This window comes from Stegostoma tigrinum, chromosome 27 (assembly GCF_030684315.1).
Source record: "Stegostoma tigrinum isolate sSteTig4 chromosome 27, sSteTig4.hap1, whole genome shotgun sequence".
NCBI classification, from domain to species: domain Eukaryota; kingdom Metazoa; phylum Chordata; class Chondrichthyes; order Orectolobiformes; family Stegostomatidae; genus Stegostoma; species Stegostoma tigrinum.
In genome coordinates, this window is record NC_081380.1 from 33,718,140 (window position 1) to 33,733,222 (window position 15,083).

Sequence of the window (15,083 nt, forward strand, 5' to 3'; positions counted from 1 at the left end):
GAATTAGATACTTTAATCTTCATACAATTTCACCAGAAGTCAAGACTACAGAGATTGAACAGGCTGTAATCCTAAAACCGAAGACCACCTTAAAATTGCATAAAGCCACAGTGCTTTGAGAAAGATCAAAAAAATGTTTGAAACAGACAGCAAAGAGAAGTAGTAGGTTAATGCAGGATCTGCTCTGCCTTTCCTCTTCTTAGATGCTAATGAACTAGCATTTCGTGTTTTTTTTTCCTTCAAAATTTCTAGCCAGTTTTGTTTTATTAAAAAGAGTTGATTCACTGATCAGACAGAAAACCCTGGCATTTGGGCTTGCACTTTCCTAAATTAGCATGCCATGAAGGACATCTCAGGGAATCAACCCTTTTACTTTCACTTTTTGACCAGGCAAGTTAGATACTTAGTTTAAATGAAAGGCTATAAGATATCAAACAAGCAATCAGAAGAATCTGAATAATTCTTTTAAAAATCCTGGTAAATGACTCAAAAATTAACATTCTTGGTTTACTTTTATGGGAAATCTCGACAATTCACATGAACTGACTGTTGCAAACATTAGTTTAAGGAATCTAGCCTCCAATAGACATTCTTATTAAAACATCTGGTGTTGTGAAAAATGCATTCATTATACAGCTAGTTTTTTAATACAAAAGTTGTTGACTTGAAAGCCTTGATTCTTTTTCCAGTGATAACCATACAACTGTTATTTCTTCTGGTTGTGCTTCACTGGCCTGCCAAACAACTGAGAGCCCTAGGACAGTTACAGCAGTTCAAAAAATAAAATAAACCTGGAAAACACAAGTGTTTAACACAAAAAAAAACTGTATAAACAAAACATACACTGCTGGAGAGGGAAACGTCAACCAGGATCTTCAGCTTCTGATCAGTGCCCACTAATAGAAATCATACATGTGTGGGGACACTCAGTAAGAACAGGATTGGGTTCAGTCACAAAGGATACTTCAGGAGCAAACAGCCAGGTCTGGACTCAGAAACGAAAAGAGTTATTTGGGTAAGGTATTGCCATGGCTTTCATTACCTGTAGAACTGTACCCTAACACAAAGCCAACAATTTGAGAATAGGATACAGTCCATCAAGTTGATATGAAAAGCTGAAAACTGACATATAGATTTCTAAAGATTTACTAAAAGTTACCACATAGCTTTCAGAACTCCGTCAGTAATTTATATTGCATAGCAACATGCATTATAAGACAATGCATGAATCTATTCAAAATACTTCACGGAGTAAATATGGAATCAGCAGCAAGGCAGAATGGAGAAAAATCGACTCATTTTCTCAGACATTGGCTTAAAATGGCCATTTCTCTTTCCTGCTTTCAGTTGTTATCCATTGAAAGCTTTCTTTCCTTTTAGTTTTTATTTCTGTAGGTTTTTCCACAGTCAGTTGCAATTGTGTTCAACTTTTTCAAAATTCTATTCTTGTTTCTATATATTACCTCAAGGGTATTATATTTAGAAGGGATTGCTCTCCTGTGGAAAATACTGAATGTAGGCGAGGGGCCCTGCTGTATATTCACAGTTAAGGCTGATGTTACAGGTGACTACCTCAGCACTAGTCCTTATTTTCCTTAATAACTTATAATACTATCTTAATCAGTTCGCAATCACAGAATTACAACGAGTTTTTGAAACTAATTTATTGTATTTCTTGAACTAAAAATGGCTGCATAAGAATACAATTCGTAGTTACCTGGCCGCCAGGGAAAGAGGTCACAAAACTGCTGGAAACTTGGGTCGTACTGCCACCTACTGGTACAGGAAGATTCATTCCTACCACAGACTGGCCTGGACGCACAGACATAGATGCACTTCCGCCAGTTGGCACCGATATCATAGGTTGCTGTGGCACTGAAGTAGGCAATGTCAGTGGAGTCCCACTTAACGTAGGTATAGGAGCAGATGGAAACTGGTTCAGATTTTCAAGATTCAGTGCAGGTACGCCTCTCTGGGGTGGGGGGGTGGGGAAGTAATATTAGAAAACAGAATTATAAATTAAGTTGGACAAATTACAGGTGTTTTCCTCATAATATTCCAGTATAAATGCTACTTTATATCAAATCAGGCTTCTGAAATCTCCAATTAGATTTGATTACTTACCAAGCATAATACTTTATATAGTTAATGGACGTAATGCCCTTCACTTACGAAAGGACTGCCATTGTGATAGGTAATCTTATGTCAGTAATTCCATGTTAATTATTCACTGTCACAGATAAGATCTGCCAGGTTACTGCTGATGATTAACTGTGATCCAAAGCTACTTTTTCAAAGGAAGACTATTCATAAAAAAACGAATAGTCTTCCTTTGAAAAAGTAGTGTTGGATCACAATTATTCATCAGCAGTAACCTGGCAGCTCTATTTTAAAAATATGATTAGAGCACATGTTACTAAAAAGATTCAGACATCATCAACATCTGAGATCTATAAAGGATAGGTGACAGAAGAGAAAATTTCTTGCATTTCATAACATACATAACACACACACATTTTACTTTCCCACATCAGATATTGGTTATGTCGCTTTTCCATTTTACTTGATCCAAACCAATCCTTTGTTTCATTACTTTCCCTATTACCATCCCTCTCTAACCTGCACCATCATTTGATTCGTCATTTAGTCTTTCCTGCCTTCCACACTATCGCAGGCTTTCCCCTTGTTCCTGGTTTATTCAAACGTCCCCAACCATTTTCCTGCCTTCTTGAGGAATGATAACATCTCCAGTAATCCCAATTGACAGAGGGTTTGAAACGTGAAACTCTCTTCATCTCTCCAGAGGTGGATAGATAACCCGAGTATTTAGAGCAATTTTAGTTTTTCTCAGATTTCTACCATCCATAGTATTTTGTTGTTGCATCCAAAAAAATTGTAAATTATAAATAAATTGTATAATTTCAACCCAATAATCTGAGGCAAGATGCTAAACATCAGTTAGCAGTTCCTCAACATCCATATGAACACCTGAATCACATTGCTAAGACACTCCCAAGTGTCTAATATTCTTCACACTAGATTTAAAAACAAAGAGTGCATTCAGCAATCATCTGGTACACCGTAAATCCAAATATTCTGTAATATAAACAGTTAATTTGAAAATTATAAAAAGAGCAAATACAACTGATTGCATAAAAATTGACTCATTATTTCAAAGTGAACAATGTCACACTACCTGCGACATAGCTATCATAGCCAATACAGTGTAGAGCTCCTCTTTTGTAAGTTTGCCTGGTGTTGCTCGATTGGCAAAAGCCCATATCTGACCCAGAATCTCCCTTGGTAAGCCAGACGAGAGAAGAATTGGGTAAAGCTTTGCTGTATCAATGCCCGCTGGGGTAAGAGTAGCTTCTAGAACTTTCTTGTAGAGTTCTGTTGAAATACGTTTTGTAAATTTGGATATCAGGAATGCATTTGAAGCCACATTAACATTCAAACCCCAACCTTATGCATCGTGCTGAGTTGCAAGATCAGTAAATCTATCCATAACCCAACAACCAAGATATCACAGTAAATATGATACAAAGAAGAATACTGGGGAGTAGGAGGAATTAATCAAATGAACAAAGTCAGAAAGTACACGTAGGTTTAAATTATAATTAACTTGCTTGGGATATACCACATACAGTCTGATTGTTTAAACATGTGATTGTCATGGAATGAAAACTGTAAAGTCAGATCACACATCTGACTGTTATACACTATGAATTCTGACCAACGTCAACATTAATCACCACTTTCAGTTCGAATTTTAAACAAGCATGAAGTATACTATACCTGGGACAAGACTGTCATTGAAAAGCCAAGGTGGTAACATTGGCTGAATTGTTTCCTGTGGTGGGTACACTCCTACACCAAAGGAATAAAATAAATGAACAATTAAACAGGAGCACATAATGACATGTATGCAAGTCTTATCTCAAAAAATACTTTTAAAACGAAAGCAACGTTGTGGCATGTTCAATCAACCTGCTGGGGTCCAGTTCAGAATTTCTGAAAAATGTCCAGAGAGATTAGTTAGATGAAATAAAGGAATTAATATTTTTGAGTTCTTTGTTTTTAATACATTTTAAGAGTACTATATTTTCATTTATCAGTTTCTTTCCTCATTGGCTGACAAATTGAAACTGCAGGATCAAGTGTGGAATATTTCATTAAATTGTGCAAGTCTGTTATGACTTTCTACAGGAAATCAGTCAGTCAGTTACTTTTCATAATGTGAGCCAGTGTGCTCCTCTGAGGGTGCCAGCCCTTGATCTATGCTTCACTGAATTCACACAATGCCCCATAGGCTCCAAAACTACCCCCAATTTCACCTTGAACTAGCACAAGAATCAGCATAATAACTTCCTCTTCTGGCTTTCACTGACCTCAGTCCATCACATCTCCACAGCATTGCTGATGAGGATGATGGATTCAAAACCACACCGTTCATATTGTGGTGCTGCAACCTATTATGGTAAGAGGCAACAATACACTGCAACCCGCTTCCATTTTAAAATAGCTAAATTGCCTGCTCAAAGAAATTTGAGATATACTTTGACCCATAATATACAAGTCTGTAAATATAGTTGCATCACTAGATTGCGAATCAGATCCTTTATCAGAGTCATCTGATTGATATATTTATAAATCTGTACTCTGGGACCCCGCATTAACTTGCAAATACCAAAATCAATGAAACCTGACAAGACTTAATGACGAGTAGGAAATTCATGCTTTAGCTAAAGTTTCAAGTAAGTAATACCCGAGTAATAGTCACATGAACTTAGAGTTTAAAACACAATAAGGGAGTGCCAAGTTGATAATCTCATTACATTAAACATGAGTAGTGGTATAACGAACAGAATAATTTTGGTGAGCATGTACTGAATTGCATACAACAAAAATGAGATTATAATGGGAATAGAAGCTTTAATTTATCCATGTCATTTATTTACCAAACCCTTTAAATCACTTACAATCCCATTAAGTCTTTGGGAGAGCACGGTGGCTCAGTGGTCAGCATTGCTGCCTCTCAGCACCAGGAACCTGGGTTTGATTTCACCCTAGGGCGACCGTCTGTGTGGGTTTCCTCCAGATGCTCCAGTTTCCTCCCAGTCCAAAGATGAGGATGCTAGGTGGATTGGCCACGCTAAATTACCAATATTGTTCAGGGATGTGTAAATTGGTGGTATGCTTTGAGGTTCAGCGTGGACTGGTTGGGCCGAAGGGCCTGTTTCCACACTGTAGGGATTTTATGATTTGAGGAAAAATATTAACAAGGGTTTTTTTTTAAAAGAAAATGAGAGGAGATGGAGCAGGTACAATCAAATACAAATCACACATAGAAGCTTTTGCCTGAAACTCTCTGGCAGCTAAAACTTTCAAAAAGCACCTATCTTCTCATCTCAAAGCACTTGCAAAATTATTCCAGATATGTTTGCTAAGAATTACAATTCTAATAATTTGGAGTTAACAATCAGAAATACAAAGAACAATACAAAGTAATTTAATTTAAATCAAACATGAAACTCAAGAACTTTAACTAAGAAGAAATACATTCATCCCTGAACTGCTGCACATCTATATCAATGTACCAAAACTCATCAAACCCAGTCAGGAACACATTGCATGGATATTCAATGCAGAGATTTAACGAGTATTACCTTTAAACCCATAGCTCAAAGAGACTTATTGCAAAAGATATTTATATTTCTCTTTCTAACAGACTACAACACATGCAAAAACTAAACTTTACATGCAAACGTACAATGTATGCAATTTTTTTATTGATGTGTTGATCAATAACTTGATCACAAGGAAACCTATTTTACACAAATTAGTAAAACAGCATTCCTTGAACAACTTCAATGGAAGTTGATAATAAAATGTGAGGCTGGATGAACACAGCAGGCCCAGCAGCATCTCAGGAGCACAAAAGCTGATGTTTCGGGCCTAGACCCTTCAGAGAGGGGAATGGGGTGAGGGTTCTGGAATAAATAGGGAGAGAGGGGGAGGCGGACCGAAGATTGAGAGAAAAGAATATAGGTGGAGAGGAGAGTATAGGTGGGGAGGTAGGGAGGGGATAGGTCAGTCCAGGGAAGACGGACAGGTCAAGGAGGTGGGATGCAGTTAGTAGGTAGGAGATGGAGGTGCGGCTTGGGGTGGGAGGAAGGGATGGGTGAGAGGAAGAACAGGTTAGGGAGGCAGAGACAGGTTGGACTGGTTTTGGGATGCAGAGGGTGGAGGGGAAGAGCTGGGCTGGTTGTGCAGTGCAGTGGGGGGAGGGGACGAACTGGGCTGCTTTTGGGATGCGATGGGGGATGGGGAGATTTTGAAGCTGGTGAAGTCCACATTGATGCCATTGGGCTGCAGGGTTCCCAAGCGGAATATGAGTTGCTGTTCCTGCAACCTTCAGGTGGCATCATTGTGGCACTGCAGGAGGACATGTCATCTAAAGAATGGGAGGGGGAGTGGAAATGGTTTGCGACTGGGAGGTGCAGTTGCTTATTGCGAACCAAGCGGAGGTGTTCTGCAAAGTGGTCCCCAAGCCTCCGCTTGGTTTCCCCAATGTTGAGGAAGCCACACCGGGTACAGTGGATGCAGTATACCACATTGGCAGATGTGCAGGTGAACCTCTGCTTAATATGGAATGCCATCTTGGGGCCTGGGATAGGGGTGAGGGAGGAGGTGTGGGGGCAAGTGTAGCATTTCCTGCGGTTGCAGGGGAAGGTGCCGGGTGTGGTGGGGTTGGAGGGCAGTGTGGAGCAAACAAGGGAGTCATGGAGAGAGTGGTCTCTCCGGAAAGCAGACAAGGGTGGGGATGGAAAAATGTCTTGGGTGGTGGGGTCGGATTGTAGATGACGGAAGTATCGGAGGATGATGCGTTGTATCTGGAGGTTGGTGGGGTGGTGTGTGAGAACGAGGGGGATCCTCTTTGGGCGGCTGTGGCAGGGGCGGGGTGTGAGGGATGTGTTGCGGGAAATGCGGAAGACGTGGTCAAGGGCGTTCTCGGCCACTGTGGGGGGAAAGTTGCGGTCCTTGAAGAACTTGGACATCTGGGATGTGCGGGAGTGGAATGCCTCATCGTGGGAGCAGATGCGACGGAGGCGGAGGAATTGGGAATCGGGGATGGAATTTTTGCAGGAGGGTGGGTGGGAGGAGATGTATTCTAATGGAAGTTGAACAGCTTTGAGTTACAAAGGCCTGTCATTGAACATAAGTAAATCATAATTGATCACAAAGATAACTGCATGATAAGAAAAGTTCAAGAAGAAATGCTGATGGATTAACAAAACTAGAAAAACTGAAATTAAAATTATATTTTTCCTGATTTTGCAGAATCCTGGTAAATGACTGAAGAAAATTATAAAAAAAAAGCAAGTTTGCTCACCACTCTCTCTGGCAGCTGTCTCTGGTTCGGAATCCTTTGGCCTGTCTGTTGTGAATACACCAGCGAGGTTTTCAGTTTGGATTGCCCAGTTACAGGCCTTGGCACTGGGCTGAAACTGAGTTGAGACTGAGGCTTTAGACCCAATGTCAGCCAAGGGTTGAGACTGGTTAAATTTAACATTTGCCTGCTTAGGCATGCTGAGATCACAGGAAGCAAACATTTTCTCCTCCAATGAAGGGCCTAAATAAACAGGAGGTGGAAGAAGTGTTTCCTAGCTTAGTAAAGCAAAACACATAAAACTATGCTGCATTGACGTCTCAGAATCTAAGATTATGCACCCAAATCCCTGAAGGAGTGGTATCAAATATTGAGAATTTTTTTTAAAAAGTCAAATGCTTTGCTTTTGCACAAAGAATCAAAGAGCCTAAAAACTGTTCATTGCAATTATGTTTTATCAGGTGTTGAAAATTAATAAACTAGTTTTAAGGATTTAAAATACATAATCACAAATCTCAGAGTGTTTTAAAAGTACAAAGTTTCGTATAATTTAAAATAAGTTTTGCACTTGTTACCTTGGCTGTTTTTTGCTGAGTGACCTGCTGTAGCATACAATGAAATTGCAGCTGAGGGATGGGCTGAAGCAACAGGCTGTGCTGGAACTGCAGCGTTCTCAGACTGCAGCCCAGACTGTAATGTGGGGTGGAAGGGTTGGAAAGACTGGAAACTGGTGGGAGCCGCAGGTGCGGCAGATTCAGGCCCTTGAATAAAGTCACTGAATTCTTCATCGTCAGGAAAGGCAGGGGATTGGGAAGGAGGGGCAGCTGATAGGGATGACTGGGGAGCATCTGTAAAAATGGATAAATCAAAATAAGGAAACATAGAAATCAAGCAAACTAAAAGAATTTAAAAAATACAGGTACACAAAGGTAAATGAGAATTTAAAAAATGGTCTAAACAAGAAACATTGTCTACTTCTAAAAGCATAATAGAAAACAATGACAGCTTTGTCCAAAATGAAGACTAAGAATTTACTTATACAAAAAACTCAGTCTCTTCCAAATCCTAGAAATAAATCCTCACTTTTGTTCACATGTAAAAGAACCGATATCACATATACTCATGTAAAAGTCAAGATTCTGAGATTAAATGTTTAGCCAAAAAGGTAACATAAATGAGTAATATCTTCATAAAGTTGAAATCCAGTCTCTCCCATCATCTTATTACATTTATATTGTTGCATCAGCAAATCGTAGAATTGCCAGGTTAGAGTGTGACAAATTCATACCTAAAACAAGTGCAAAAGAAATCAGAAAACATCTTTATTACTCTGTGCAGACATAAGAATCTGAACAGTAGCCTTCCAAACATTAGGTTTGCATTAGGGCAAGTATGAATTTTGCAGTGAGCAGATAAGTAGAATGAAATTTAGACCTTTTGGCCAAAAGTTGGTGGTTGACTTTTACACAAGTTTGACTGTTACTTGAGAATATACAGTAACTGTGTGAAACCAATAAGGTGGTTAGTACGTTAAAGCATGAAGGCCAGCACAAACATTGCCAATGCAGACAGCCATTTAATGAAAATGCAATACTGCACAAGAAACTATTCAAGAGACAGGAAACAAAGCTTCAGCAATTGTGGGGGTCAACAAATAAAGATAATTCACACCTGGCGCTGAAGAGAACACCACAGTAGCAGCAACCGCAATCCCATAAGTCTATTTAATTTTTCCATAAAATCAACTGTTTCCTTGTTAAAAAATTCTGAAGTTATATTGTTTCCAAAATCAGTTTTCACTTACTAGATTTATGCTAACTAGTTTTTGAATATGTTGTATTACACAAAAGCAACAGAGTCTCCAATAATTGAAATAACGGTGGAAGTTCTGGAAATTGGATAAGGGTTAACAAGTTTGGTTTGCAACTAACAAATTATTTCCATTGTGCTAGAAGCAGCAATAAAGCTTTTGGAAGAGAGATAAGCATTAGACATTGCAACGAGACCGAACAGTTATCTGGGCATCACTGTCTCTGGAACAGGCACCCAGTTTTTAATTTGGGTAAATTTCTCAAGTATATTTACAATGAATGTTAAAAAGATTAATTTACCTCCTGTCAGCTGGCACATATAACAGCCAATTAAACAACTGCATACATACAGGTTCCATGAGAACAAAATTAGAATGGTATAAATTAGCAACATGACAATGCTGACTAGCTCTCCCAAATTATTTCTAGAAAAAAATCTACACAAATGTCACATTATGCACATAACATCACTTAAAATAATAAACGCTGGTCTGCAAATTGAGCATGATTTGGATGCAGATTACTGCAATACAAATGTAAAATAACATCTTAGCAATAACTGAGAATAAAAATGACAAATTCAACGTCAAGAGAACATTATTCTGTTATCTTCTTTTCTTTCAGTATTTTCTTTCGACTAACTGATTAAGGCTTCTTTCCAGCTAGTCTGTTTCTCACTTTATTGAAGTGTTGGAACAACCAAACATAACTGTAACAAGTCAGAAATGATCTCCAAAGATTTTAATTGTAATTGCAATTCCCTCATCCCTAGAGAGTCTTACAAAACACAGCCAAGATTGCAGGGAAGCAAAAAGGTTTGTGTTAACTTGTTAGTATTCTTAACAGATGAGAAAGCACAAATCATATTCCCTAGTGTCTTATTAAGAAACTTGGAGCCGTGCTGTTAGATGCAGTCTGGCTGATAGAACAGATTAGATGCAACCATAACATGATGAAATAGCAAGTTAGATTTCCATGTTTATTACAAACCACATAACTGTAATCTTATGTTAAAAACATACAAACAAACACAGGAATTCATCCAATGTAGTAACACTGTACGTTTATATACGATATTGAGGACAGGACGTTATAATCGTTTCAAAAGCACAAAACATCTTGGCATTGAGGATAGGTGCCTTAGGCAAAGACAGTTAAACAAATAAATAATTGCCCTAACTCATAAGGATACCGCACCTCATAACGAGCAAAACAGGCTTGTTTTACAATATTTGAAATCTGTATTAATAGGGCAGCCTGTGTTTAAAATTATAAACAGTATCAAAAATGCTGGAATATAGATCCATGGTTTACACTTCAAATCAAAATTTTTGATCCAGCTCGGCAGTGGCAAATTCAATGTTTCGGAGGTTACTTCATGCCTCACACACATCCACAAAAGGAAAACAGATGGTACTTCTTCAGCTAGTCATAACTGCTGAGCCCAATTTTTGTGCTCCCATCACTGTCCACTTGAAGGCTGTTAACTGAACATGTACCAGAGATCAGGGCTTGGACCTTCATATTCTAAATGGCTGAGTAATACAACAATCACTGAATTTTTCAAATAGGCCATTGAAACAACCTTTCTTTGGTCAGGAGAGAGCAGAGATTGGGATGGTTGGGGATGAGGAGTAAACAGAGGCTTAACAGAGGTAAACAGAGGGGTAAACCCTCAAGGGTGGCACTGTGGCTCAGTGGTTAGCACTGCAGCCTCACAGCGCCAGGAACCCAGGTTCGTTTGCACATTCTCCCTGTGTCTGCGTGGGTTTCCTCCAGGTGCTCCGGTTTCCTCCCACAGTCCAAAGATGTGCAAATTAGGTGGATCGGCCATGCTAAATTGCCCATAGTGTTCAGGGGTGTGTGGGTTACAGGGGGATGGATCTGGGTGGGATGCTTCAAGGGGCAGTGTGGACTTGTTGGGCCGAAGGGCCTGTTTCCACACTGTAGGAAATCTAAGCTAATCTAAACTAAGTCAGGAAGCCAGACTACCAGTAGTAGGTCGCACAGTGAGAAAGACCTTTGCAGTTGGGTACTGGTGCAAGGTTGTTGGGGGTGGGGGTCACAAAAACGGAACAAATTGCTATTTTTAAAACATGTTTGTTTCCAAGAGTTTCCAACTACAATGAGAAGATCAAAATGAAGTTATTTTGTCCATGGCATAGTTAAAATTCCAATTTATTGTTTAAAGGGCTTTAGTTAATCAATAACCATTTTTTTCCTCAGACCTTAAAAGACTGTAATTTAGACAGAACTTTCAGTGCACTCTCATTGCCTTGCTAAGTCATTGGCTGATAAATATCTTCTACTTGTTACCTAAAATTTAAGCACCACACCTTCTCTGTTCAATAATGAGCATCTGACGGAATATGGGAAGCATAAAATTCCCATTAAATCCAATCAAGGGAATTCAGTAAGAGGTGGTCTGCAAAGAGACAAATCAACATCCTATTCATTACCATAGGCTGATGAGCAGCAGAAAATGATTCCTGCTCAGTACCAGATGAATATGCCTGAGCATTGGGTAATGGGGAAAGGAAGGGAAGGAAAGAATGATTATTTTATTTAAGGTCAGTAAAGCTCTTTTCACAATTTATCTCATGGAAAAGAGCATCGTTTTGTCAGATCAGATTCTAGAAACTTGTAACCATGTGAGTCATTTGCTATTGGAGGAAGTTTTATTCCTTCATGTAAGTACTGTTACCTGATTTATTAGGAAGTGAAGAAGGGCCTGGGTGCATCTTTGCATCCCTTGTGAATCCAGCAAGGTTTCCTTTAATGGCTTCCAAGGCATCATCCCGGTTCTTTTCCCCGAGCTGAAAGCAGAATGAAACAGAAATTGGTGGATTTGTTTTAAATGATAATGAAGCCATGGCATTAATTCTAGAAATAGTATTTCTAAACAAAGAAAATTACCTTTTTCGTCTATCTTAATTAAAACGTAAAAAGAAAACTAGGAAGAATTTCACGTAAAGTATGTTTTCTAATACCCTTGACATTCTAGTGTCTTTTTGCAGATGTTCTAAATGAAAAAGCAAAAGACTTATTTTCTCCTCAGGGAGAGGACAAAACAACAGGCAATCGAAAAATCTGAGGAAATATATGTCTACGCCTAAGGAAACTGTGGAGTACTGATTACAGATCAATCTTTTCCAAGTTATAATGAGATGAGGAGGAGAATTACTGGTATTGTTCTCTATTATTTGAAACTGAAAAAAAAACTGCCTACTTTCAGCCATGGAGCAGTAATAAGCAGAAATCCCCTCAGAGTCAGGAAGACTACATATGGCTACTCTCTCAACTCTCAGCAGTTGATTTTATAGCTGCACTGGCAGAGGCCTGTCAAGCAGACTGCCCATCATGTTCTGAGTCTAGAAAGCACAGCATGACAGAGAAAGTCAAAAGGCAATGAAATAAACCCTGAATTATAGAAAATGAAAATAAAGTTAGCCTGTCAAGTTTGATCACTCTAAAATGATGTACAATTTCTATTCTCACTGATTCACCCAATTTCTTGACTGGAAAGGTGCATCACAGTCATCAACAGCTCTCATTTCTGATTAGGGAAAAAAAAACCTCACGCTATTCATTTAATCTAATACACTACTTAACTGTGACAAGTTACATTCTATACTTGTGTATGGTTCAATAAACACAATCCACTTTGTGCCAATTAGATAATCTATCTATCCTTATAACCATCAACTCCATTCTTGAATCGTAGCATCTAAAGTTTTTGTTCTAAAAGTTGACAGTTGGAATCAATCTGGAATTAAAGAGTCAAATCACGTTCATGAAACCATTGTCAATTGATGGAAAAAACACACCTGGTTCACTAGTGTACTTCAGGGAAGCCATTTGCTACCCTTACCCAGCCTGACCTACGTGTGACTCCAGACCCAAAGCAATCTGACTGATACTTTAAAGGGGCACTTAACCTAATGAGGGATGTGCAATAAATGCTGGCCTAGCCAATGCCCATGTTAACGAATTTTTTAAAAATTAGAAACAACTTCATACAAAGTATGCTTTTTAAATACTCTAATACCCTGTTCGTCAGGTCCTAGATTCTTCATAGAGGAAGCCATGCTGTTTGGCTTTCTAATAACTCTTAAGTTCCAGTTCAATTAAAGTCTATGGGCTAATGTGAGTGTATCAAACAGCTGCCATTCCTTATTCACAGCCAACAGTAAAACCCAGACTATAATTATGAATGACTACATTTCATTGAAGCTGTTGGTTGTAAATTTGGGTGTACTGAGCCAAATGACTAAATTATGTGTAAATTTCAAAAAGTAACAGCAGTCTAACTAGTCATGATTAGCATCACTGCCAAGCTCCATCCTGTGTCCACTGTATATTCACGCATACATTTCTAAAAGGAGTTAATTAGAATTGAGAACCTTATCCTATGTTTCACTTGCTAACTTTCTGGCTAATTGTATCAACCCTACTTGCATCAACCCTGCTGTCACCCTCTAAAAGTTCAGTTAATACAGGACAATCTGAATATAAAACCCAGCACCTTCCTGAGCTCTACTCACTGATCAAACTGGCTAAGTCGTCAGAGTATGTCTTTTTAAATGTTTGAAGATTCTAATGTGTTTTTCTTCACAGTAATCAAACCTAGTTCTGAGTCTCTCTTCGTTCCAAGCCTTCTTGTCTCAGCTCAACCCAATCCAACAAGCCTTCTTTGGAAAGAACTGTACATCAAGTTACACAGAACATAATTTAATCATAAATTACAATAGATTGAAATATGCAGCTTTTATTTATGCCGAGATAAGACTCAAGCATTTTCTTGGAAAATAAACTGAACCATCTGGAATAAAAGCACATGTATAATAGTGCTGTGAAATACCTTAGGCTTCACACTACTCAGAAGACGCAACTTTTGTTTCTGTTCTTCGAACTGCCGTCGCTTTCGCTCCTCTTCCATCATCTTTTGCTGCTGTTCAAATCGTTTCCTAAAGAAACATAAGTAAAAAATTTCTCAATATCTGTGGATGATCAATGTGATATTGCAAACATCTCTCACTAACCTATCTCTTATTCTTCATTTTATGATAAAATTGTTTAAATTACAATAACTGGGGTTACCCTGCATTGAAATACCTTATCAAAATGTCATTCATTTCAACACAAATATTTCAATCATAGATCAAGAATTTCTCACCATTTTATTATTCTCAAGTACTGTCGACATTTGGACAGTACAAACGGCTATGAACACAAGTAGAAATTCTCCTGATACATATTACAACCAGTAATATTTGGGCATACACAGAGGATTGAGGAGAGATACAAATACTCACTGGCAGTTAGGGAAATATTTAATCATTTACATGCTGCAATAAAACAAGTGATTTGATAATCCGTTTTTACAGCTCTGCTGCTGCCTTTTATGTTTGTATTTGCTGGATTTAAGAAAGAAGTTAGAAAATCTCAAAGTAAGAATTTGCAAGTTTGAAAGCAGCTAACCCGATGTTCGATATCTTCAAGAATGATGAATCACTTCCAGTAAAGTTGACTAAAACTATAGCTTAATTTTGAACATTTTTAAAGAAAAGACAGTAAGTTATATCACAACTCGAAAATCAATTCAGAATCAGAAAACCATCTTACTGCTGCTCTTCAGCAAACTGTTTTTGCATATCTGGAGTGTACTGTGGCGGAGAAGGACGAATCCCCATGTAATGATGCTGTGGCATAAATGACATTCCGGCTGGTGGCATTGGTCCCATTGCCATTCCACTCTACAGGGAACAAAATATTCAAATAGTATTTCTGAACAAGAACGGAAAGAAAACAGGGCATTCAATCTAACTTGTTTGCCTTGCTGTTTCGATATATGTGCAGGACCTACTAATCTCTCTTGT

The 15,083-nt window shown here is 38.5% G+C and overlaps 1 protein-coding gene across 7 annotated transcripts in view; it reads right to left on the reverse strand.

The window, feature by feature from the left end:
- Window positions 1–15,083, reverse strand: part of synrg (synergin, gamma) — a 108,392-nt gene that overhangs the window by 76,942 nt on the left and 16,367 nt on the right. For 5 of the 7 annotated variants that reach the window (XM_048557106.2, XM_048557104.2, XM_059655268.1 and 2 more), the window contains exons 4-11: window positions 14,830–14,960; window positions 14,066–14,171; window positions 11,909–12,020; window positions 7,969–8,241; window positions 7,397–7,636; window positions 3,799–3,870; window positions 3,197–3,393; window positions 1,718–1,972 (exon numbers count right to left, since the gene is read on the reverse strand). In XM_048557106.2, the coding sequence (XP_048413063.2) occupies window positions 1,718–1,972; window positions 3,197–3,393; window positions 3,799–3,870; window positions 7,397–7,636; window positions 7,969–8,241; window positions 11,909–12,020; window positions 14,066–14,171; window positions 14,830–14,960 (1,386 nt within the window). The remainder of the gene's footprint in view (window positions 1–1,717; window positions 1,973–3,196; window positions 3,394–3,798; window positions 3,871–7,396; window positions 7,637–7,968; window positions 8,242–11,908; window positions 12,021–14,065; window positions 14,172–14,829; window positions 14,961–15,083) is intronic. The other 2 variants (XM_059655269.1, XM_059655271.1) reach the window with 2 other exon arrangements.